The sequence below is a fragment of the Podarcis cretensis genome (assembly GCF_951804945.1).
Source record: "Podarcis cretensis genome assembly, chromosome: 5".
NCBI lineage: Eukaryota > Metazoa > Chordata > Lepidosauria > Squamata > Lacertidae > Podarcis > Podarcis cretensis.
The window spans coordinates 86679625-86702022 of NC_137174.1; the positions used below are offsets into that span (position 1 = coordinate 86679625).

General features: G+C 44.7%; 3 protein-coding genes across 6 annotated transcripts in view; 2 read left to right on the forward strand and 1 right to left on the reverse strand.

The window, feature by feature from the left end:
- The window catches only part of MYNN (myoneurin), a 107117-nt gene that overhangs the window by 17997 nt on the left and 66722 nt on the right, over positions 1-22398 (forward strand). The gene's annotated exons all lie outside the window — the stretch shown is intronic.
- The window catches only part of LRRC34 (leucine rich repeat containing 34), a 23968-nt gene continuing 1570 nt past the window's right edge, over positions 1-22398 (reverse strand). The window contains exons 1-11 of one of the 4 annotated variants that reach the window (XM_079978128.1): positions 17091-17235; positions 11310-11434; positions 9843-9964; positions 6462-6526; positions 5887-5970; positions 5343-5471; positions 5066-5161; positions 3113-3267; positions 1773-1928; positions 865-991; positions 1-643 (exon numbers count right to left, since the gene is read on the reverse strand). In XM_079978128.1, coding sequence (XP_079834254.1) covers positions 440-643; positions 865-991; positions 1773-1928; positions 3113-3267; positions 5066-5161; positions 5343-5471; positions 5887-5970; positions 6462-6526; positions 9843-9964; positions 11310-11434; positions 17091-17129 — 1302 coding nt within the window. In that variant the 5' untranslated portion in view covers positions 17130-17235 and the 3' untranslated portion in view covers positions 1-439. Of the gene's footprint in view, positions 644-864; positions 992-1772; positions 1929-3112; positions 3268-5065; positions 5162-5342; positions 5472-5886; positions 5971-6461; positions 6527-9842; positions 9965-11309; positions 11435-13375; positions 13472-17090; positions 17236-22398 lie in introns of those variants that run through there. The other 3 variants (XM_079978129.1, XM_079978131.1, XM_079978130.1) reach the window with 3 other exon arrangements.
- The window catches only part of LRRIQ4 (leucine rich repeats and IQ motif containing 4), an 11389-nt gene continuing 6175 nt past the window's right edge, over positions 17185-22398 (forward strand). The window contains exons 1-3 of the mRNA XM_079977946.1: positions 17185-17285; positions 19158-20335; positions 21901-22074. Coding sequence (XP_079834072.1) covers positions 19175-20335; positions 21901-22074 — 1335 coding nt within the window. The 5' untranslated portion in view covers positions 17185-17285; positions 19158-19174. The remainder of the gene's footprint in view (positions 17286-19157; positions 20336-21900; positions 22075-22398) is intronic.

Below are 22398 nucleotides of genomic sequence, written 5' to 3' on the forward strand. Positions count from 1 at the left end.
TTGATTTATATGGTGTTTTATTTCCAAAGAACCATGCCTAGCATAGCAGCCTTACTTTCAAGCTATTGAACATTCCTTAGTAGCCTCTTAAGTGTTTGAATTGTATGAAATCACTTCTACAGGCTGCTTTGTATTATCACAGTAAGTGTTGCTCATGACGGTCCCAGTGCAGTTAAGAACCTATGGAACTCACTGAAAGCTCTGGAACTAGGGAATCACAAGTAGTTAAAGTTCTGCTTTCAACAGGACCTGAAATTAGCTGTCGCTAGACTGGGATCCAGCACTTTCCCAGTTCAGTTTAATATAGTATTTATGGTTCAAAACCTTTTAAAATCAGTTCTCCAAGTAACTACATGTAATTGGTTGCAGGTTTGAGGCACACATTATTTTAAAAAAACAACCCCAAGATGCAAAGGCTTAAGAAAAAATATGTTGGCATTTACAAGTTTTCTGCAACAGGAGTTATTGCCAGAGACGCATTCTCATCGTGGTTATCAGGCTGTCCGTAACTCGGTGTCCAGTAATAGTGCCTCTTAAGGCCATGGGAGACTTCGGCAAAGTACGTGTTCCCATCCACCTCATACGGATCGACATCTGTGCCGGTTGGTTTCAGGCGACCGCTTTTAATTAACTCTGCAAATGCCTGAAACACACAGGGGAGATAGATATCTCTTGGTAAGAGATCCTTGTTCTTCTAAGGGGAAATGCAGCCGTGGGTGGCTGCAACACTGGGAGAAGGAGATCAAACCCTCCCCTCCCTCCACCCCAGCATTGTTTTTCTAATCCAAATCCTTCTTCCTCTATTTTTTTCAAGGGTTAGAAGGATGTCAGCTATTTCATTTCATAAGAAGACAACAGATGTACCACACAGCAGTCTTCATCAAATTTGTTCCCCCATATGTAGATATAGGAAAGGACTAGGTTTGTTTTCATTGACTCTGCAAGGGCCACCAGTCCTTTCCCAGATATGTTGTTGTTTGTCACTGCCAGCCTAGAGCGCAGAAGGATATAAGCAAAAAAACCAAGGTCATTGAGTAGATGCAGACAGCCAAGCAATCATAAATTACATAAATCCATATATGTGAGCCATTCTATTCTTTTCTCCCAGCAGCTACCAGCCATGAAGTCCACCCAGTCCCTCCCTTAACAGCCTCTGCTTCTTCCTGCCCACTAGCAAACCCAAGAGAGGAAGGATGTCCTGTTCCTCATGACTAGAAAACCCTCTGCTGCTGGTTTTTGAGATTTGAAGCAGTTGTTCTCTTCTGTTTTCAACTTTTCCTGATCTACCGTCATATCTGTTTACTGGGTTCACAGCAGGGATGAGGAAGAAGAGTGATTCAGTTTGCATCTCAAGGCAAATTTAAACGTGCAAGAAGAAATCCTTGCACTGATGGGACTCAATAGTTGACAACTGCTCAAAATTCCTAAGACAGCCCCCCCCCCACGCAGGCTCTGATTGCACGAGTGACCCAAGAACTTACTTGGGGAGAGTAATACTTTTATGGTAGTCACAAGCAGCAGGTGATCTGAAAGGTGCAGTGTAACAGAAGTTGCTGTGGTGGGCCTTTGGGTTTGGAAACTGCTTCCCCAGTGATGTCACCATCACCTCAACAGTTTTCTGGAGCTAGGCCCATGGGTCATTGTTGTGTTTACTGCAGACATATTTTGGTCTGAAGTATGGGCCATTTTGCTTCAAAAATTCTGTGCTGCCTTATCCAAATGCCTGCGCTCACAGTAATGCATTATGGGAGTTAAGAGTTCTGTATACTAACGCTTGAAGAGTCCGATTATGTGTAGTAAGGGCCTCACTCAGATAGAAAGCACCATCGTCCTCTATCCTGTTAAAATTAAGGTCCAGGATTTCCAGGGTGGTGTTGTGTTTTAACAGCTTTCCCAAAAATTTAATACCATCCCGAGTAATTTTGTTGCTGAAAAGAGACAAGCGTACACATTTGTTTTCGTTCAGAAACATCGTTCAGAGGACAAAGTGGACTTTGTTCTACAAAAACTTAGGTTGCTATAAGTGAGCTAGTCTTTGCTGTGCCACAAAACTCTTGTTTCTTTTTACTGTTAAGGGGCATTACTTTATATTTATCAGTCGCCTTGTAAAATAAATGCTGAAGTCATTGTACAAATAAAATGTGAATAAAAACATGACAATAAAACCATACTAAAGCCACAATAAACTTAAGAGACAACTGGCATAAAAACCCAAATGCAAAATCTGCAAAATAAAATACTATGTATGTGTAGCACTGAGCAAGAACAGTCATCAAATATTTACAATAAAACCACCAACCACATTACAGGGACTTAAAACCAGATCTTAGGAGCCAGTGTAGTGGATATTGTAATTAAGAGCGCGTGCTGGAGAGCTGCCAGTTCAATCCTGTTACTGTCATGAATACATGAGGTGGCCTTAGACCGGGTGTGGAAAACCTTTGGCCCTCCAGATGTTGCTGAACTACAAGCTCCCACCATCCCTGGCCATTGGCCTCGCTTGCTAGGGCTGATGGAATTGTAATTTAGAGACATGTGGAGAGCCAAAGGTTCCTCATCCCTGCATTAGACAATCCATTATTCTCTCAGCCTCACCCTGCTCCCTCCATTCTGCAAAATGGCCTGCTGCAAGAAGTACCAGAAAAATGTATGTGAAGCACTTTGCATATTTAAACTGCATGATCTAAATCTTAAGCATTATTATTAAACATTGTACAGTCATACCTTGGCTGACAAATGCCTTGCGAGTCGAACGTTTTGGATCCCAAACACCACAAATCTGGAAGCGAGTGTTCTGGTTTGCGAATGTTCTTTGGAACCCGAACGTCTGACATGGCTTACACGGCTTCCAATTGGCTGCAGGAGCATCATGCAGCCAATCAGAAGCTGTGCCTTGGTTTCTGAATGTTTCGGAAGTTGAACAGACTTCCGGAATGGATTCCATTTGACTTCCAAGGTATGACTGTATGTACAAGCACAGTTGTTTGAAACACTCAGTTAAAAATCGATCTTGGCTTATTTTGAGAAGTAGGTATCAAGTGCATCAGTTTTCATACACTGCATATCATTCTAATAGCTAAAATGCTATCTTTATAACTCAAGCTTCTCTTACCAGCTGAGATCAAGATATCGCAGGGTGCTGTTTTCATACAATGCATCACACAGACGTTCCATGCCAAAGTTCTTCATTTCGTGTTTACACAAATGCAGTTCAACAAGAGTGCAGTTGACTTTCAACATGAGGGCCGTGTGGATCGTGGTCTCTTCCTAAAGTTCCATATTATTGAATTATAACTTGAACATAAGATGTTCTAGATCCAGTGGGGATGTGTACCCTGCTCACATTACAAAATACATCTGGTCACTTCTATGGGGATAAATGCAGATGTGATGCACATTATCATTTGCTTTACTCCACAGGACAGGTACCGCATTTTTCGCTCCATAAGACACACTTTTTCCCTCCTAAAAAGTAAGGGGAAATGTGTGTGTGTCTTATGGAGCAAATGAGGGGGAGGCAGGCAGGAAAAGCCCCCAAGAGCCGCACACAAGCTCCGTGTGGCTCTTGCGGGCTTTTCCCCAGGAGTGAGAAGGGAATCCTCCTTGTAGAAAAGGCTGCAGGAGCTGCACGCTCCTTAAAGGGTGCGCGGTACCTGTCGGCTTTTGTGGGAGGTGGGGGAATTGCCATAGTCATGCGCAGCCTCTCCCAGCTAAAGAAGCCAAGACAGCCAGCGGGATGCATCCTGCTGGCTGTCTTGGCTTGTGCCATAGCCGCGCGCAGCCTCTCCGACCGGGACAGCGCACAGCCTGTCCGCTGCTCTTTGGGGCTGGGGGGAAAAATAATATTTTTTTCCTTGATTTCCCCCTCTAAAAACTAGGTGTGCCTTATGGAGCGAAAAATGCGGTATGTTCCACCTACCAAATTCTATTGTGCGAACATGTAGCATGTAATGCTAAGCCAAACCATTGCTTAGCTTGAATGTGTGAAGATTCCCAGAGAGGAGCTTGTGGCAGCTGTGCCCCTTCCCCCGTCCTTGTGTTCCCACACTGTTCTGAGCTAAGCCATGGTTTGGCTTAGTGCGTCATCTGAACCAGGGCTCATGCATTCTGTTGCTCCAGATAAACCATGATAACAGAACAAACCTTGATGACGGCCCATGAGACAAACCACGAACCTGGGTTCAGAGGGCACACTTAGACAAACCATGGCTAAGTTCAAAGCAGAATAGCATCAGTAGGGCCAGAGAAGAAGCCAAGCAGCCGAAATCTCCTTTCCAGGAGCCTGCATGGTTGCACATCTCCACTAAGCCAGTTTGGCATAGCATTATGTGCAGACCAGCTCTGTACGTAACTAGCTATCCACAACATGAAGGTGTTTGGAGGTGGAGTTGCCCTGTGTTTAAATTCAAATACGCCTAACTCTAGGGTCCTGCTTTATGCTGAACCAAGGCTAATTGAATTGAATGTGAAAGCATCCCCTTGCGCTGCACCTGAGCATACAACACAGCTCTTGCTGAGATTAACAATAACATCTATATTAAGGAATGGGGAAAATCAGAACTGGAGACTACTTACAGACAATAGGGTTTGGAAATTCTGCTGCCTAGCTTAATCTTTTGGAGATGTGCTTTCTGCCATTTACCTTGCAGTAAGGGTGGGCGGATGTCAGGCTAGTGGGGTGTGTGTGTGTGTGTGTGTGTGTGTGTGTGTGTGTGTGTGTGTGTTTGTTTCTAGATCTCTAAGATCCACCCACTAGAGCCAAGAGTTTGCACAGTGGGGCAGATATACACTTCAAATAGAAGGATAAAGGATACCTCTGAGAATTTGTCTGTAATATCAACTGAGCTCTCAGCCATCTCACACAAAAATCTATTCCTTGTTCCCATCCCTGCCAAGTTTTCTTCATTTCAGTAGCCACAGAGAGAAAGATAATTTTAGCTGTTATTGTTAAAACTGTTGAAAACCCTTGTCAATGCTTATTCTTATTCCCTAGGCTTGTTTTCGATGCATCATTCCTGGCTCCTGGCTCCCCATTTCAAGGGAAACAATGCAAAATGTTGCTTACCTCTTCGCTGTAGAGTATTGGCCGATTTAGATTTATGGCTTTGATTGCACTATTGTAATTCAAAACTGTTGCTAATGCTATGAGACTCTGTGTGCGCTGGAAATAAAAGACAAAAGACACAATCCAGAGTAAGGCAGGTGCATTTAGCTCCCACTGAGTAAACCCTCCATCTACAAGCAAGATTATATTTTGTCCCCCCAAACTCACAATGATATGTTTGAAACAGGCTTACATTTCTGTGCCTGTAGATGTGTCCTAAAATGGCAATTTTACTCACCAGATCTGTGTCTCCCAAATCTAACTTCTGTAAAGTGTTGTTAACTTGCAACATTGCTGCAAAATACATTCCTCCCTTGTTGTCAATCTTGTTGCCAGTCATTCTTAAGTGAAGCAGTGTTTCATTCCTCTAGGTGTGAAAAGTCAATTATTTCCAATATAATCGTAATCTAAACTCACCGAAATAGGTTATCTCCTAGAATACTGTTTATTGCTATGAAAAATAATAACCTGCTACTGCTACAATCCTGTAACATGCTTAAGAATCATATTTGGGCAGCAGGGGCGGGGAGTACTAGTGTTAAATAATCCCGCAGCTGGGAGGCAGCCTGTGGTTTACCTAATTGATCCCCATTTCCTGAAACCAAGACAGCCTACACCCAAAGCACTGCTCTCAGTGGCAATTCTAAATAAACATGCTTCTGACTGCAGCTTTAAGCATTAAACAATTTACTTCTGCAAGCTGATTTCTGAGTTCCAAAGTATTTTGCTTCAAAGGGGAAACTCGTGTAGTGTTCTTTCTTATCCAGCTGAACAATACTTACATGCAATGATTTAGCTATGAATTCTGCTCCCATGGTACCAATGTCATTAAACATCAGGTTCAGGTACAGCAGAGTATGATTATCCTGGAATAAAAGGAAATTCAGCTTGCTGTCAATGTGTGGGTTCCGCCAGACCCTTCCTTCCCATTCTACCCAAAGCCTTGTCATCTGAAAACTGCAAAGCCATGCCCTTCCCAAGTGGATGTACACTGCATTCCAAGAACACTAAACTCCAGGCAGGCACCAGGACCCCAGAAACCTCTCTGTGCTCTGAGTCTGTGATGTGCGTAGCAATGCCTTACCAACAACATTGATTAAGTCGCCCTGCATTTACACATTTCGCTAAACTCCGTTAAGTTCTTTATAATACAGTTTGTATTTCTTGTTTAAAATAAATTTTAAAAAAAGATTTACAAAAAAACCCAAAACGATGTCCTGGAAGGAACGCAGCGCACCGTAAAGGAGAAAGTTACACGTATAAAGCTCACTTTTTGAAGGTGGTCAACTTAACAAATTGCAGCTACAGAATTCACAAATATCATTTAGCCCTGCCCCCCCCCCCCCGCAAGACGTACCTGAAGGAAAGCTGCAATGTGTACTGCACCAGCGTCACTCAAAAGGTTATATCTCAGGTCAAGTCCTGAAAGAGCCGAGGAATACAGAAATGAGCAGGCTCCATGTTAACCTTAATGGATCACTTTTCGCCCAGTCCTTTTGTCTTAGCCACCAAATTCTCTGCACCTTTTCATCTACTGTAATTGCATTTCCATACATGAGACTTAGGATAACTATCAAAGGAAAGAATCCTGGGAACCGTAGTTTACCTCTCAAGAGCTACAATTACCAGCACCTTTAATAAACTACACTTTCCGATATTCTTTTTTTTTGGGGGGTGGGAGGATAAGCTTTAAATACATGGTGAGTACAAAAGTCGTCTTTCAAAGAAGCAGGTTTGTTGCACAATACCTCCAAACCAACTGCAATTGCATGCACTGAATTTGGCATGATGCGACTGAATCCCACCCGAAAACAGTGAAGGTCTGTAAGTGCCCTTCAAGTGGCTCTTGCTTCCTTTAGTTTTCTAATGTGTATATAAAACCTAGCCTCTCTTTTGCTTCCACTTATGCAACCCGCATAGGTTGGACACTTTCACTGGAGTACAAAAACAGAGCTTCATTATCGTGTGACTCTGAAATTCTGGATTGCCCCCCCAAAAAAAACCTGATGTCAAAGTTTAGTGCTCGTTTAGTGTCATGAGCCCTGTGTTTTGTGCCACCCACAAACAGAGCAATTGACACAGAAAATCGAGGTTACAAGTTAATGCCAAAAAAAGTCCAACCTTCCTGCTTCAGTTGGGCTTGTCAACTGAAGGCAAAACCTTCTCCAGGGAAGAACACTCATTCGTGCGGCAGGTGGCTCTTCTCTTTGTCTATTCAGCATGAAATAATGCCTGCAGCTAATATAAGTAACTATGGGAAAGACTCAAAGGTGATTTAAGCCTCCCTTGGCAAAATGTCCCATGTCCTGTTTGCACAAGAGCTGGCTTTTGCTCCAGCCCTGGGTTTGTTCTGTAGAGAATTCATAGGAAGAAAACCAACTCTCAGTATCCAAGGCTCTGGATACCATGCAATGAGCTATTTCATAATGAAAGTTGCCGCTTAGGTTGTGCCTGCATCACGTTTCATTTCAGTATTAATTGCATCCAGCGCTATTTTCCTAGAAAAAGAGGCGGCAGAGCTCACCATGAACACCTCTCCTCTTCTCTTAAAATGGTAATGGCGCCCACCTGAGAGGTGCCGGAACTGAGTTCCAGCAATTTCCGGCTGAAAAAAGCCCCGATTACACAATAGTTAATACTCTTTTTTTCCTTTTTTGGGCAGGGGGTAAGGAACCATTTCTCACCTGAGCGCCACATGTGCTTCTGGGAAATTTTCCAGGGGCTGCATGCCCAGAAGCAACAGTGGGAGGAGCAAGGAATATAAATGTTCAACGGTAACATTTATGCTCATTGCTCCACCCACATGCTCCACACGCTTGCATGGCCTCCTCTACCCTCCACCCAGGGAAGCGTGAGGCATTATCAGAATTCAAGGGCATATTCCAGCCAGGCAAAATCACCCAAGGAGGATGCAAAGCAAGGCCAGTAAGTGGTGTGGCTTGGCTGATCCATTAGTGCTAAAAACAGAGGCTTGGAAAGTGGCCCTCAGTAGGCGATGTTGCCTTTGTGCTGAAAAAGGTTCCCTATCCCGGTAAAAGACTTCTGGGAGAAGATTTATAACGTATTGAAAAAATGTTGAAATATACATTTATTAAGAAACCAGAGGTCTTTCTTCTTGGAATAACAGGTTTGGAATTGCCAAGAAAGATGTCAAATTGTTTTTGTATGCCACAACTGCAGCAAGTATTTTGTTAGCTAAGAACTGGAAAACACAAGAAGTTCCAACAGTGGAAGAATAGCAGATGAAAATGATGAACTTTTTGGAGCTAGTCAACCTGACTGGAAGAGTCCGTGACCAGGAGGAGGAGGAGTACCAGGAGGAATGGATGAAATTTAAAGACTATTTAGTTAAATATGTTAAGATAACTTAATTGGAAAAGCTTGCAATTATCAGATAGGCTTAGGCTTTAAATATGTAATGTTAGGAATTAATATGTTTAAAGCTAAAATAGAAAGAAAGAAAGATGTTAAGTGATTAAGTTAATTACCGTATTTTTCGCCCTATAGGATGCACTTTTCCCCCTCCAAAAATGAAGGGGAAATCTGTGTGCGTCCTATGGGGCGAATGCAGGCTTTCGCTGAAGCTTGGAGAGTGAGAGGGGTCGGTGCGCACTGACCTCTCTCGCTCTCCAGGTTTCAGGAAGTTATCCGCAAGCCTGGGGAGCCCGCGGGAGGATATTTTTTTTTCTTTATCCCCCCCCCCAAAAAAAAACTAGGTGCGTCCTATGGGGCGGTGCATCCTATAGGGCAAAAAATGCGGCATATGAGAAAATTGGTTTTGGAAAACTGTTAAAATGATATACACTGAAATTCAACTAGGGGGATTCGAGGAAGTCACTTAACAATGTCACTAAGATTGGTTCAAATACAGCTGAGATTTATGTCTGTCTGTTTGTTTGTTAAAATTCTTTTTGGAAAATCAATAAAAAAATTTGAGGGGGGAAAAGAAAAAGGTTCCCTATCCCTGGCTTAGAGAAAGGGGGGTATGTGAGTTTGAAAGGCAGTTTCTATAGTGGATCTTGTGAACAAAAACTGCTCTGTGGATCAGGTTGCAAATCCAAAATAAAGATTCTTGATGGTTCTTTGTTTGCTCAGTCCTCCACCCTGGGCTAAGTGCAGGCATGGGTGTGATAAGGAATGTTTTCAGTGCTCACCCACAGCACAGAATAAGCAACAGAGAAGAATTGCCTACATTAGTGTTGGGATTCAGAACTTACAGGGTTAAGATATTCTGAGTGATGCCTCACATTCTGACGTGTAATTTGGAAGGTGGGAGGATTTTTGCCTTACTTGTCTCTGTGTTTTCGAGAGAGACAGCAGCCATTAGCCATGAGTGCTAGAAGTCCGGGAGAATTTATCTGAGAAATGCTGAGTTGTAAATATTCTGCTGTAATAAAAGACTGATAAATAAACACACAAACGTTTCGTGTGTTTGCATGGATCTGAAGCAACAGTTTTTCCGCTGTGTTTTTACTCTGCAAGGCGAAACCGGAGAGACGCAGATCGGCGCAGCTTGGCTGAGGAGCGTGCCGGACCGCTATAAACTGCAGCTAATTGGGGTCGTAAACCAATTAAGCTTCATTATCTAACTTAAGGTAGTTAGTAGCTTACCCCCTGGAAGGCTGAATATTTCTCAACATGCACATATGAAAAGACAGACAAAGGAAGTGGGCAGAGAATGGAACTAAAGCTATCAATTGGTCTGCTTTTCAAAGGCTTAAATAAAAACAAGACATACCTGTAAGAAACACATTATTTGTAAAAATTGTAGCCAGGATTTGAAAATCGTCATCTGTCACCTTCTGCACAGGTATCAAGCGGTTATTTCCAGCAATTTTTATTGTGATTTTCTTTTTCAACCTGTTACGATGTAAATGGGAAAGTTGATTGTTGTTGTGATTTGGTTTCTCTTAGTGCTTCAAAAATTACTTCTGGACTCATAGAAGCTCCTCTTCAATAAAACTTTTAGTAGAAAGTGATCAATTTATATAATCACAATGTGGATGGCAGTTTAAAAGGAAACTTTATGTACAGAATTATCAATTTAGCGTAAGGTTACCAGATTTTTTTCAATGAATTCGGGGACACTTTTCAACTTCCTACTAAATACCGTACTTTTCGTCCCATAGGGCGCACCGGCCCATAGGACGCACCTAGTTTTTTGGGGGGGGAAATAAGGGGGAAAATTTATTTCCCCCAGGCGCGGGGCTGGGGTGGGGGAAGCCCGAGCTTCCCCCGACCTCAGCCCCCAGAACACGCAGCTCTCCGCAAGTGGTGGGAGAGCTGCGCGAAGCCTGAAGCCTGGGGGGCACGGAGTTCAGTGCCCCCCAGGCTTCTGGGTCCAGGCAGCTCTCCGCAAAGCGGTGGGAGAGCTGCGTGACTTCGCGCAGCTCTCCCACAGCTTGCGGATAGCTTCTTGAAGCCTGGAGAGCGAGAGGGGTCGGTGCGCACCGACTCCTCTCACTCTCCAGGCTTCAGCAAAAGCCTGCATTCACCCCATAGGAGGCACACAGATTTCCCCTTCATTTTTGGAGGGGAAAAGTGCATCCTATAGGGCGAAACATACGGTAGATGGGTTTTGTCAGGGGGCTGATTTGTAAATCTGGGGACTGTCACCAGGAAATGGGGACATCTTGTAACCTTAATTTAGCTGCTTCAAGGGGAATGAGACCATGATGCAATCTGCCTCCCTTTCTTTTGCATTTTTATTGTACATTCTAGGAAAACTAAGTGCTTCACATCTCAATAATGGTAAAAATATCTCAATAATTTTACAACAGCCGAGTAAAGAAGCTCAGCAGAATTTTATCCTCATGTTACAGATCAGGAGGAGGCTAAAGCAAGGTTTCTAGTTATCATGACTGCTGTGGTAATACCTGGTGAAATCTCAGAAGCTGGTGGTTGTGTGAAGAGCAAATGTGTGTGTGTGGGTGGGGTGATGGCTTCAGAAAGATGCAAAGTTTCCTGTCTTTCCTTATACCTAGTAGTGTACAAAATAATAAAGTATAGGCAACATAAAGCAACCAATAAATTAAATAACAACAACAACAACATCTTACGGATTGCAGAAGCCAGCTTAATTGCTGCAGAATTTGGTTATATCTCAGCATATAATGTTTGCATTTGAAAGCACAGCACATAAAAGCCCAACTTAACAGTTCAAAATCGTATTGTTTTAGTCTCCACAACGTAACTATTCGCTTACGTTTCTTCGTCCTGCTTCACTTCTTGGAGAATGCGGACTATGAAGGGGTTCTCAGGGTGTTTTAGTTCTTCACACGCTAGAGAATATTGCTGGTCAAGGCTTATGTATTTTGGCATAGTATCTACCTGAGGGGGGGGGGAAGACAACTGACTACATATCATGTATGAAGAGAATAATAACAATGCATACAGCAGCAGGAGAAAACGTCTGTCAGCCTCAGGGCCTCATTTCCTTCTGCACAAGTTTCCAAAGGTCACTTGTGGCAGCAAAAGTAGGGGGAGCAATGAATGTACATTTTACCTTTGTACAGTAGGCTAATTTTTACACATGCTCACACATCCCTCTCTGTTCTACATCCAGGGGAGGAAGAGGTATTATCACAGTTCAAGGCTACATTCCAGCCAGGCGAAGGAGGCTGGTGAGTGGCAGAGAGAAAGACAAATTAGGAGGCGCTTTCAGAGAGAGAGAGAATGCAGTGGCCCTGCCCATGTCAACATGCGGCCTCCAACAGAGAATGCAATTTTCCTCCCTTCCATAAGACATAACAACAAAAATTTAAAAATTTGGCTTTGTAATTTGGAATTTATATGATGTGATTTAATTTGATGTGATTGGCCAGTTAATAAAAAATTATTTTTTAAAAAAAGACATAACAACAAGGGAGTTGCTTTTCTATGCAGCCCAATTAGTGCCATCTCTCCAATACAAGCTGGGCATTAAAGTCCTGGCGGCAGAGTTATTTTGTGTGCACGCCCACTGCTTCACCCAGGGACATAATAACCCCAGAGGAAGTAAGCATAGGGTAACCAAGATGGTGCCATTCATACGCTGTGGGTCCCAGCTAGCTTGGTCAATAACCAGGGATGATGGGAGTTGTAGTCACCAACACCTGGAGGGCACCGTGTTGGGTAACCCTGAAGCTGATCGGGCAAATGCTGCTTCCAGTTACCAATTCTTCTTCACATAGGAGCCAAGGTCCCTTCCTCCCCCCTCAATAAAATATTTTAAGGGGCTGCCCCCCCCATCAAAGTTGATGGGTATTGCCATTCAAACAGTGTGTGTCTGCTGTGTCATGGGATCAATTATGTGGGACGGGGCTTACTTGCCCCCCCCCATATTTTTTTCAAGTTGGCATTCCTGCTTCTGCATCCATACAAACAAAATGATAACAGACCAAACCAATTCTAAACACAATTGTTTGGAAGAACATAAGCTGGTTCCAGTGGAATTTTTTTCTAAGTAGCTTTGTTCAGGGTTACACCTAGAGCATGGAAGGAGAAGGAGCGCGAGGAACACTACTAGGGAACACTACTGGGGGGGGTCATATGATCCCAGTTAATCCCTTTGAGCTGAGTAGTACTTGCTTCCAAGTCGGCAAGCAAAAGGCTCAGGCTGCCTTCCTGCCGTGGGCTCAATGGGAGTATATACCCCGTGGACAAAGGGTTTTTCCAGACAAATGTTCATTGTGGTACAGGTGCTGCTCGTGCACACAAGTTTTCTCCCAGCATCCACACAATAATGTCTTCAGCATCAGGATACCAGCTTGTATCCTTCCCCATTCAATCAGGATTTGCCCTATCTGTACACAGAAGCAGTGGGAATAGCCTTTCCCCATGCACTCTTCGTTTAAATATGTCCGGGAGGATGCCACCCACAGGATGACAGACACCCCATCATCTCCTCTCCTTAATCCCCACCCAAAACCTGAAAATAAATTTATAGCAGCTCCCAACTAAAAATATTGCCCTCCGTTCTAATACTGTACTTCACTGGAATTCCGCGTGGCAACGATTTTCAGATTAATCCCACAGGAGCCAATCCTTTGCACAGTTGCTTGTGAGCAAACCCCACTAAAAGCAGTGCAGTACTTCTGAGTAAGCGCGCGCAGATTTTGCACACCGACACTGCTTGAAGAAAAACAATCCCTTTTTGTAAATCCAATTCTTTGTCGATCGTAGGGCAAAAAGTCAGGGCACCGCTGCCCAGAGCCTGGCACCCACCGCGCCTTTGGGGAACCGTGAAACCCCAGGATTAAGACCGCAACCCCCTCCAATTGCGCCACTTACCTCCTGCTGCTGTTGCCGCCGAGACGCTTTTTATTTATTTTTTAATTTTTTGCAGAGCGCGCGCGCCAAGACAACCAACTCCGCCCCGATCGCGGTTGCTATAGTGACTGGGCACGCGCTTCTTTTTTCGCCTGCGCCCCAGGGGATTCCTGAATGCGCCCCAGGGGATTCCTGAATGCGCCTGCGCCCCTACAGTTTCAGCGTACAAGATCCCGGGTAAGAAGGGACCTCGCGCCACCCGCCTTTCTCTACAAAGGCAACTAGCAAGAGGGCCTGGCGACCGCCTGTTTTCGGGCTCCGTTGTAATTCAGTAAAGCACCACAGCGCGCCTACACCCCGGGTCTCCTTTACAAAGCATGCAAAGTATTAGCAAAATAATGAGAAAGCGGCATAGCTCAGTGGGTAGAGCATCTGCTTTGCATGCAGAGGATCTCAGGTTCAATCCCGAGCATCTCCAGGTAGGGCTTGGAAATGTTCGTTGTATGGAACATGGTAGATCTGCTGCCAGTCTACCATTTGTTTCATTACAATGCAGCTTCCTATGTTCATTGATCCGAGACGTCTTTCCTTCATAATGCATTTCCTTTGGTGAAGGTTGGTGGCATCTGAGCCCCGGTACATGGAAAGCAAAGCTAAAATGGTGTCCCTGAACATGTACAAGGGCGCCTTTCCTTTATTAGTGAGTTAGTACAGCTAGTGCCCCTCCTGCCAACCCAGCAGTTCGAAAGCACGTCAGAGTGCAAGTAGATAAATAGGTACCGCTCTGGCGGGAAAGTAAACGGCGTTTCCATGCGCTGCTCTGGTTCGCCAGAAGCGGCTTAGTCATGCTGGCCACATAACCCGGAAGCTGTACGCTGGCTCCCTCGGCCAATAAAGCAAGATGAACGCCGCAACCCCAGAGTCGGTTACGACTGGAACTAATAGTCAGGGGTCCCTTTACCTTTATGTTACAGCTAGTGCCCATGCAGATGAGGTTAGCAAGAAGTGCTCACGTGAGGTTGAGAGAGGATGACCTCCAAACTACCGGTACTCATGCTATAAAACACATAAAGGGCTGAGCCCATGCCCTTAGGACTTTTAAGGGCAGGGGTGACTAGCCTTTTTCTCTCTGGGTACCCTATTCCCTCCGGGGTGGGGTGGGCACGTGGCGGGGGTGTGTGGGGTAGGATGAGATGGAAAAGTGGGCAAAGCAGCAAATGTGATTTTTACCCAGTAGGCTAGTTTCTTCAAACTTGCATGCCCTTCTCTATGCCCTAAATAAATATTCCAAGCAGTCAAATATACTTGATTGTGCAAAGCAGGGCAGGTGAGCAGTGTGGCTCAGGAGGGAGTGTAGAATGGGTAGAACCCCAAGGACCAGATAGCGAGGCTGAAAGGGCTGGATTTTGAGCCCCAGCACCTGGGACCGGAACCCTGTTGCCCTCCAGATGCTGTTGAACATTCTTTGTTGGCATCCCTCTGTCTCTGGAAACCATGGGAGGGAAGTCGAACTGCAGGAGAATCGCAGCGCCTGAAGTGACCTGTGTGGAGTGCAAGCCTGGGCAGTGTGTATGGAGGTCCTGAGCTGTCTAGCCCTAGACAACAAGACCCACCCCCCAGCCTGGCTGATGTGGTCCAAAGGAAATCAAAGCAATACATTTGGCACCAGTATGGCTACAGCTCTCCTTATCCCTCTGACCATTGGCCATGCCGGCTGAGTCTGAGGGAAGTACAGAAACCTCTGTCTGCCCTACATGCTTCAGAAGGTTCTGTGAACTATTCCCACAGAGCACATTGAGTTCATGCGCTGGGGCTAAGCATCACTTGCAAGGGAATATCAGTAACGACAGACAAGGTGCCCATCATGAAGTTTGTCCATAGTTACTTATTTTCAAATTGAGGAACCATAGAGATCTCGGGTTGCGCATTGGGCTAGTATGCCTGGCTCTTAACCAGAAGGCTGGCGGTTTGAGCCCACCCTGGGATGGCTGTGGGCAGAAATTCTGCATTGCAGGAGGTTGGACCAGATAACTCTCGGAACCCCTTCCAACACACAATTCTATGATTCTCTGATAAACATCCAAAGAAGTCAGTCCTCTGGAAAAGTTTGAAACCCACTGTTGCAAACTATTGCCCTGTTTTAGATGGGGGTCTGCTGAGCAAAGACAACCGAGGATGGTTACAGGCTGTGCTTTCAAGTCCAAAGATGGATACTGCACCCCCTTGTAAGTTATGCCAATTTAACACATTTGTCCATATTTCTTTATTTGGCACTATTAATGATGCTTCTGTTTGTTGGGAAGCAGCAGTGAAATGATGTGTTAATATAAAATTCCAGTCAAATCTAGACAAAACAGCAGGAGATGGTTGCAAGATAGTATGAATCAGAAGACATACTATGAAGCTGGTAAACAGCAAAACTTTGGGCGCAGGATGTCTCTTCCTGATCGGGAACTCTTACTCAAAGCTATGAAAGCCAGTCACCAGGGCACAGATTCCTACCATACATTTAAAGCATATCCAACACACATTTAAAGCACACAACTTCCCTCAAAGATTCCTGGGGGCTCTGGTTTGTTAAGGGTGCTGGGGCTTGAAGCTCTGTGAGCAGAAAGGTACAGTTCACAGGATTCTTTGGGGGAAGGCATGTACCGTATTTTTCGCCCTATAGGACGCACTTTCCCCCCTCCAAAAATGAAGGGGAAATGTGTGTGCATCCTGTGGGGCGAATGCAGACTTTAGCTGAAGCATGGAGAGCGAGAGGGGTCAGTGAGGTTGCGCAACTCTGCCATCGCTCTCGGACCCATTCTGGGGGCTGGGGTCGGGGGAAGCTCGGGCTTCCCCCGACCCCAGCCCCGCAAGCTCCAGGAGCGATGGCGAAGCTGCAGAACCTCACCTTTGCTCCCAGACCCCCAGCCCCGAGGCTAAAAACGAAGCCAGGACAGCGAGCAGGATCCATCCCGCTCGCTGTCATGGCTTCTTTGCTCTTTGGGGCTGGGGGGAAAAAATAATTTTCCCCCTTTATTCCCCCCCCCCCAAATAAGTGCGTCCTATGGGCTGGTGCGCCCTATAGGGTGAAAAATATGGTATTTAAAATGTGAATTGGATATGCTTTAAATGAATGGAGCGGATCTGCTGCAGATCCGTTTGTGTCTCCAACATGGACCTGTCTTGGCATTAAACAGTATGCTAATTAATTATTTGTGTTCAGTAGTGTAATTAGGTTTGGGTAAACAGAGGTACCTGCCCTTGAGACAACCTGGACAAGAGGTATAAAATAGCCAAGAAAAGTTGTGTAATACATTGGCAGCTGTTAAAAGATCACATTAAATTAGGTAAGGCTTTCTTTCCTGTTTGTAGTAACTGGACCTGTTTTCAAGGTGCCAGATGCAAGGCTGCTTGGAGGTTTCGTACAAGCAAGGAATTCAGGCAAAACAACAAGAAGATTACGCCTTCTCGTTATTCTCGTTATTCTCCCATTCCTCCCAGGAAATGAATGTGGTACATATACCTCAAAACCAACCTGTGAAGTAGATTAGGCTAGGAGAACACAACTTTACATAATGCCACAGTGAGTTTCAGGATCTAGACAACGTCTCCGTGGGCCAAGGCTCTACCTACTGCACCATACTGCCAGTCATTATGCCGCCGCCAGGATGCTATTTGGTTGCTATATATTAAATTTTCTCTGACCCTACAGCTCCCCACCCCACCCCACCCCTGCTTTTACTGTTACCTGAGAGGTTGAGGCCAACTCCAAGAGGAAGCTATCCATGGTGGTGGTGGTGGTTGTGGTATTATTATGATATCTGAGGTAAATGTGAGCTCATCAGCCTCTCCTCCTCACAGCTCTCCTTTCCTCTCATATCGGAGCCTGCCTATTGAAGATCAGACAGAGCCATCCATCCCAAGTACTTTTATGACATCAGAGGTACGTGAACGAATCACATTCACTCCGTTTGAATTTTGACAGTTGGGTCAGAATTCAGGAAGAAACTCTGCGGTTAGGGGAAACTGGGGTGGAAGACAACCTCTGGATGCTACTGCCACCGATTCCCAGCGTCGCATCCATATCAGACATTTAAAACACATGGCTCCCCCCCCCCCCGCCCAAAAGAATCCTGGGAACTATAGTTTAACCCTCACAGAGCTACAGTTCCCAGCACCCTTAACAAACTACAGTTCCCAATACAAAAAGGGTGGCATTCAACTTAAGTTTTACTCAGAGAAGACCTATTAACATTAATGGATCCCAGTCAGGGTCATTAATTTCAGTGGGGTCTACTCTGAGCAAAATTTATTTGAAGATCATTCCAAGTTTGCAAACAGCCATGCTCCCTCCTCCTCCTCCTCGCCATCGTTTGCTGTTTTATACAGTAAAGTTAAAAGTACCCCTGACCGTTAGGTCCAGTTGCGGATGACTCTGGGGTTGCAGCACTCATCTCGCTCTATAGGCCGAGGGAGCCGGCATTTGTCCACAGACAGCTTCTGGGTCATGTGGCCAGCATGACTAAGCTGCTTCTGGTGAACCAGAGCAGTGCACGGAAACGCCATTTACCTTCCTGCCGAAGAGGTGCCTATTTATCTACTTGCACTTTGACATGCTTTCGAACTGCTAACTTGGCAGGAGCTGGGAACGAGCAACGGGAGCTCACCCCGTCGTGGGGATTCGAACCGCTGACCTTCTGATCGGCAAGCCCTAGGCTCTGTGGTTTAGACCACAGAGCCACCTGCGTCCCTATGTTTATACAGTAGGGTGGCTCAAAAGTAGGTATACTGCTTCAGAAGCCACTTTCTTTTTTCTTGATTCAAGTTCTCATCATTCACAATATCAGTAAAGAAAAAAATATTTATTTATTTGTTCGTTTGTTTGGATATACTTTATAATTTATCCTCTTCTGCTAGTCACAATGTGGAACAAACCTACTAAATATTACTGTTGACCTTCCTTTGTTAGTTAATGGTTCAGAATGGTTGGCTGACATTTCCTCAGTGAGAGTGAACGAATGATTAGGAGATATTTGGAGATTAGCTGAAAGTTGAGGCATTGTGGGGTGTATACATCTCTCTTTTGGGATCTGTGATGTTTTCCCAATTTTACTGGATTATTGCTGTCTGGAGGGGAACTCTTGCACTATTATGCAACAAAAGCAAGACAAAACACACACATTTGTGGTATGAAATGTTTACAGAATTTCAGCAGGAAGCTATAGGACCTGCACTGACTGGAAATAAAGCAGAATATATCCACCCTGAAACTCTTGTAGGGACAGACGGTATTGAAAGTAGGATTGCATATAACTACCTCAATGCCTTCATGACGACAAATTATCATGAGTGCACTATAAACAGGACACCTGGAGGAGCATCCAGTGTTACAAAAATGCTCCCTTCCCAAGGAAACCAAAACTCAGGGAGTTTGGAACTTTTCACTGCTCAGCAAAGTAGGGAGCATGTAATAATATAACCTAAAAATCTTGATTTGGTTAAGTTCATGTGATTAGATTCTTTTACTTCAGCTCAAGAGTAGGTTAAGTGCCAAAAATTCCTCCTACATTTCTCGCACAACCATTTCTCCACAACAACACTAGTTCAAGCACAACATCCCCAGAATTTGGGAAGAGATTAAAATCCTACCTGAATCTTCCTGGATTCAGCGCCATATCCTAAACATCATTTACACTGCCCCTTACTAAAGAAATAGTTGGGATTTATGAATGAAAACAACATATTCTGTTTATTCTTCATAAAACGTGGTTTAAAGGAATGTCTTCAATTTCATTCCACTTTTTTTTTTTTGCAGCCAAAACTAGGTTTACAATGATTGCTACCTCCAAGAGTTTTGTTACCGCCGAAATAGTGTCCCAACTCTCTGAAAAATGGGCCACCATTCCGGAAGAGGATGACGCGGAAGAGACACAAGAAGAGGTTAATGTTGTTGTTGGTGCTGATGTTGGTGTTGAAGAGGTAATAGAGGAAAGGTTGGCAGATGAAGAACCCAAAGAGAAGGTGGTCGTGCCAGTGCAGATCACAGACCGCATCTTTTTTCTTGATTTGGCCAACAAAAAACTGGAAACCATCCCATGGCAGGTTTTTGAACTGGAAGACTTGGAGGAATTACATCTGGAGAGAAATATAATCAATAGTATCCCAGAAAGTATAAATCGGCTTAGAAATGTGAAAGTCCTTTATTTGAATAAGAACAACATTCAAGACCTATGTGAGGAACTTGGAGAACTGAAAAGTCTTCAGAGCTTGGATTTAAGCAGTAATCCACTCCCTCTGAGTTCACTGAATATCATTAGTAAATTGAGGGCACTTTGCCAGCTCAGATTATATGATGTCAACCTGGAGGAATTTCCAGTGGAAATCTGCAAACACCTCCATCATCTAGAATTGCTGGGACTCTCTAGTAACAATCTGAATTGCCTTCCCAAGGAAATTGTCAATTTGACCAAACTGAAAGAGATTTATCTAAAAAAGAACAAATTTGAAAATTTCCCACCAGAACTTTTTCAACTCTCTAATTTAGAAATAGTAGATCTAGAAGAAAATAGTCTGAGCCTCATTCCAGAAGACATTTCCTCCCTGCAGAAATTATCCCAGTTCTTTCTTGCAGTTAACAGCCTAGCATCTTTACCCGATACAATGAGCAAATGCCCGAACCTATCTGTGCTTGATTTGTCCAGTAACCTCCTGCGCAAACTTCCACGCTCGTTTAAGGAACTGACAGAGATGAAGGAATTTTCAATGTCTCGGAATAGCCTGGCAACTTTCCCGCGCCAGATTCGCCGCTGGAGGTCGCTCATTGTGGTTTACTTGAAAAATTGTGCCCTGGAAGCGCTGCATCCTTCTTTCGCCAAGCTAACCAGCTTAATAATACTAGATCTAAGTGAAAATCTCCTAGAGGTGTTTCCAATAGAGATTTGTTCGTTGGAAAATCTGGAAGTGTTGTTACTTGATGACAACTTACTATGTGAGGTAATTGAAATTCAGTTAAAACCTTATTTTAAAAAGCAGGGGCACCAGGGCAAAACTACACATGTTGGCAGCAGACAGATGTCCAGATGTCACTCACTGGGATGGGTGGAGCCATTATGCTAGCATCCCTGGAGCAGTGTTGCAGAGTGATACAAGCAAAAAGAAGAAGAAAAAGCCTTAGACCAAGGAGTTTATAATTTAAAAATTGTAAACTGCTTTTAGAAATCTCTCTTTAATGTTTGCATGCCTGTTTCTTTTCTGGATTACCTGAATCCAGGTAATCCACTTCCTGAACTTCTGTCAGTCTTGGATTCTCTAAGCAGGCAATTAGACTCTGAGATGCCCTATTATTACAGCACCATCTATGTGGGAGGGGCTCCTCATAGAGATTCAGGTGAGCCCTTCCCAACCTTCATCTTCACAGAGTTAAGGATTTGCAAGCTTGGGCAAACCCAATATTTGAGGAGTGGGGTCTTAAGGGGTAGGTGGGTGTTGGGAGAACCCAAACAGCACGCTCTGTGGGCAGGAGATACTGAGTTGACCAGGGGTTGACAAGGTTTACCTTGCCTGGGCTGGTTCACTTCAGTGGAGATCCCTCTGTGGGCTGGAGCGCATGAGCGCATGTGCCCGCGATTTCTGATGTCTGCATCTGCGCAGACGCGATTTCCGACGCCGTGCTGTGCTGCACCGGTTTAGTGCAGTGCACAGGGACTCGCCAAGCAGGTGGCTTGGTTCAGTGGGGCTCGTGGGCTGGTTAAACGACCCCCGTGGGCCGCTTGTGGCCCATGGGCTTTAGGTTGCCGACCCCTGGACTTGACAGTTGGTAGTGTGTGTGCATCACAGGTACCAACTCCCTGAAGGGGCTGGGCACCCACAAATTTCTGTGCGAGGGCCATGCATGCTGCATGGTACCCATGGCCCCAGGCGCTCACAGTCGCGGGGCCAAGCTGGCACTCCTTGCATGCATGCATGTGTATAAGTTCAGGGGCAGCCAATAATGGGGGGAAAGGGAGACAGCTGGCTAGCTGGAATTCTGTACAGGAGCAGCCCATTTTGTAACATTTTCTTGCATGTCCCACTTCAGCATACTAATAGTGAAGTGATCTAAGTTCCCCCATTGCTGGTCCCGCTATCAGCAGCCATTCTTTTTTATATATTTATCGCATTATGATTAGCGGTGTACATAAAAATAAATCATGCAGATAATAAAACAGTAAGAATTAGGGAAATGTGGAGAAACTCAAGGTTTGCCTAATTGCAATCAAATGCCTTGTGGTGGTGGAGAAGTCACCTGGGGAGACACTCATCCCTGCAAAACCAGCCCAGTGGGCATGGACTATACTGACAGTTGGGTGTGTGTGGAGTTTTGCAGGTGGAATTCCAAACAGCAGAACTCCCACTTCTTGTCCTAAAAGGAGTTTGGGGTTTTGTCACAGGAAGATTTGCACCCAGCTTTCTGTACCCTGCTATGGGAGGATAACAACACTCATTTCTTTGACTTGTAGTGGAGTGTTGCAGTTTGAGAAATCTATATATTTATATGTTTCAATAAATTGTGTGTGAAGCTATCTCCAGCAGTGCTCAGGCTTTGTAAGCTGAAATGCCTCAGTCTGACCGGCAACAAGTTCACCTCGTTCCCGGAAGAAATATTTGCAATTGGATCGCTGGAGAAACTGTACATGGGGCAAGACCAGGGAACCAAGCTTACAGTAATACCAGAAGGCATCAGTAAGTTAGAGGTAAGAAAATGATCAAGGTTTGGATCTCAAAAGTAGCCTTCCCTTGTCGCCCAAAGAAACATATATGTATGTGAATACACAGACAACATATAACGTAAAACCTTTTCGGACCAGTGGGCGCATTTGAGATTTCAAGAATGAGCTGTGGGAGTGAGTCAAAAAATCGTTGCCATGGGATGTGTGATATAACAGAAAAGGGCTGCTGTGGGGGTGTGGCGTAACGCAAAATTGGTTAATGGCACTTCCATAGTGTTATGTATTCAGTGGTCTGTGTTTGCCTGAGCTTGAGTCTGGACTAAGGATTCTGAGTTCCTATGTTCTGGT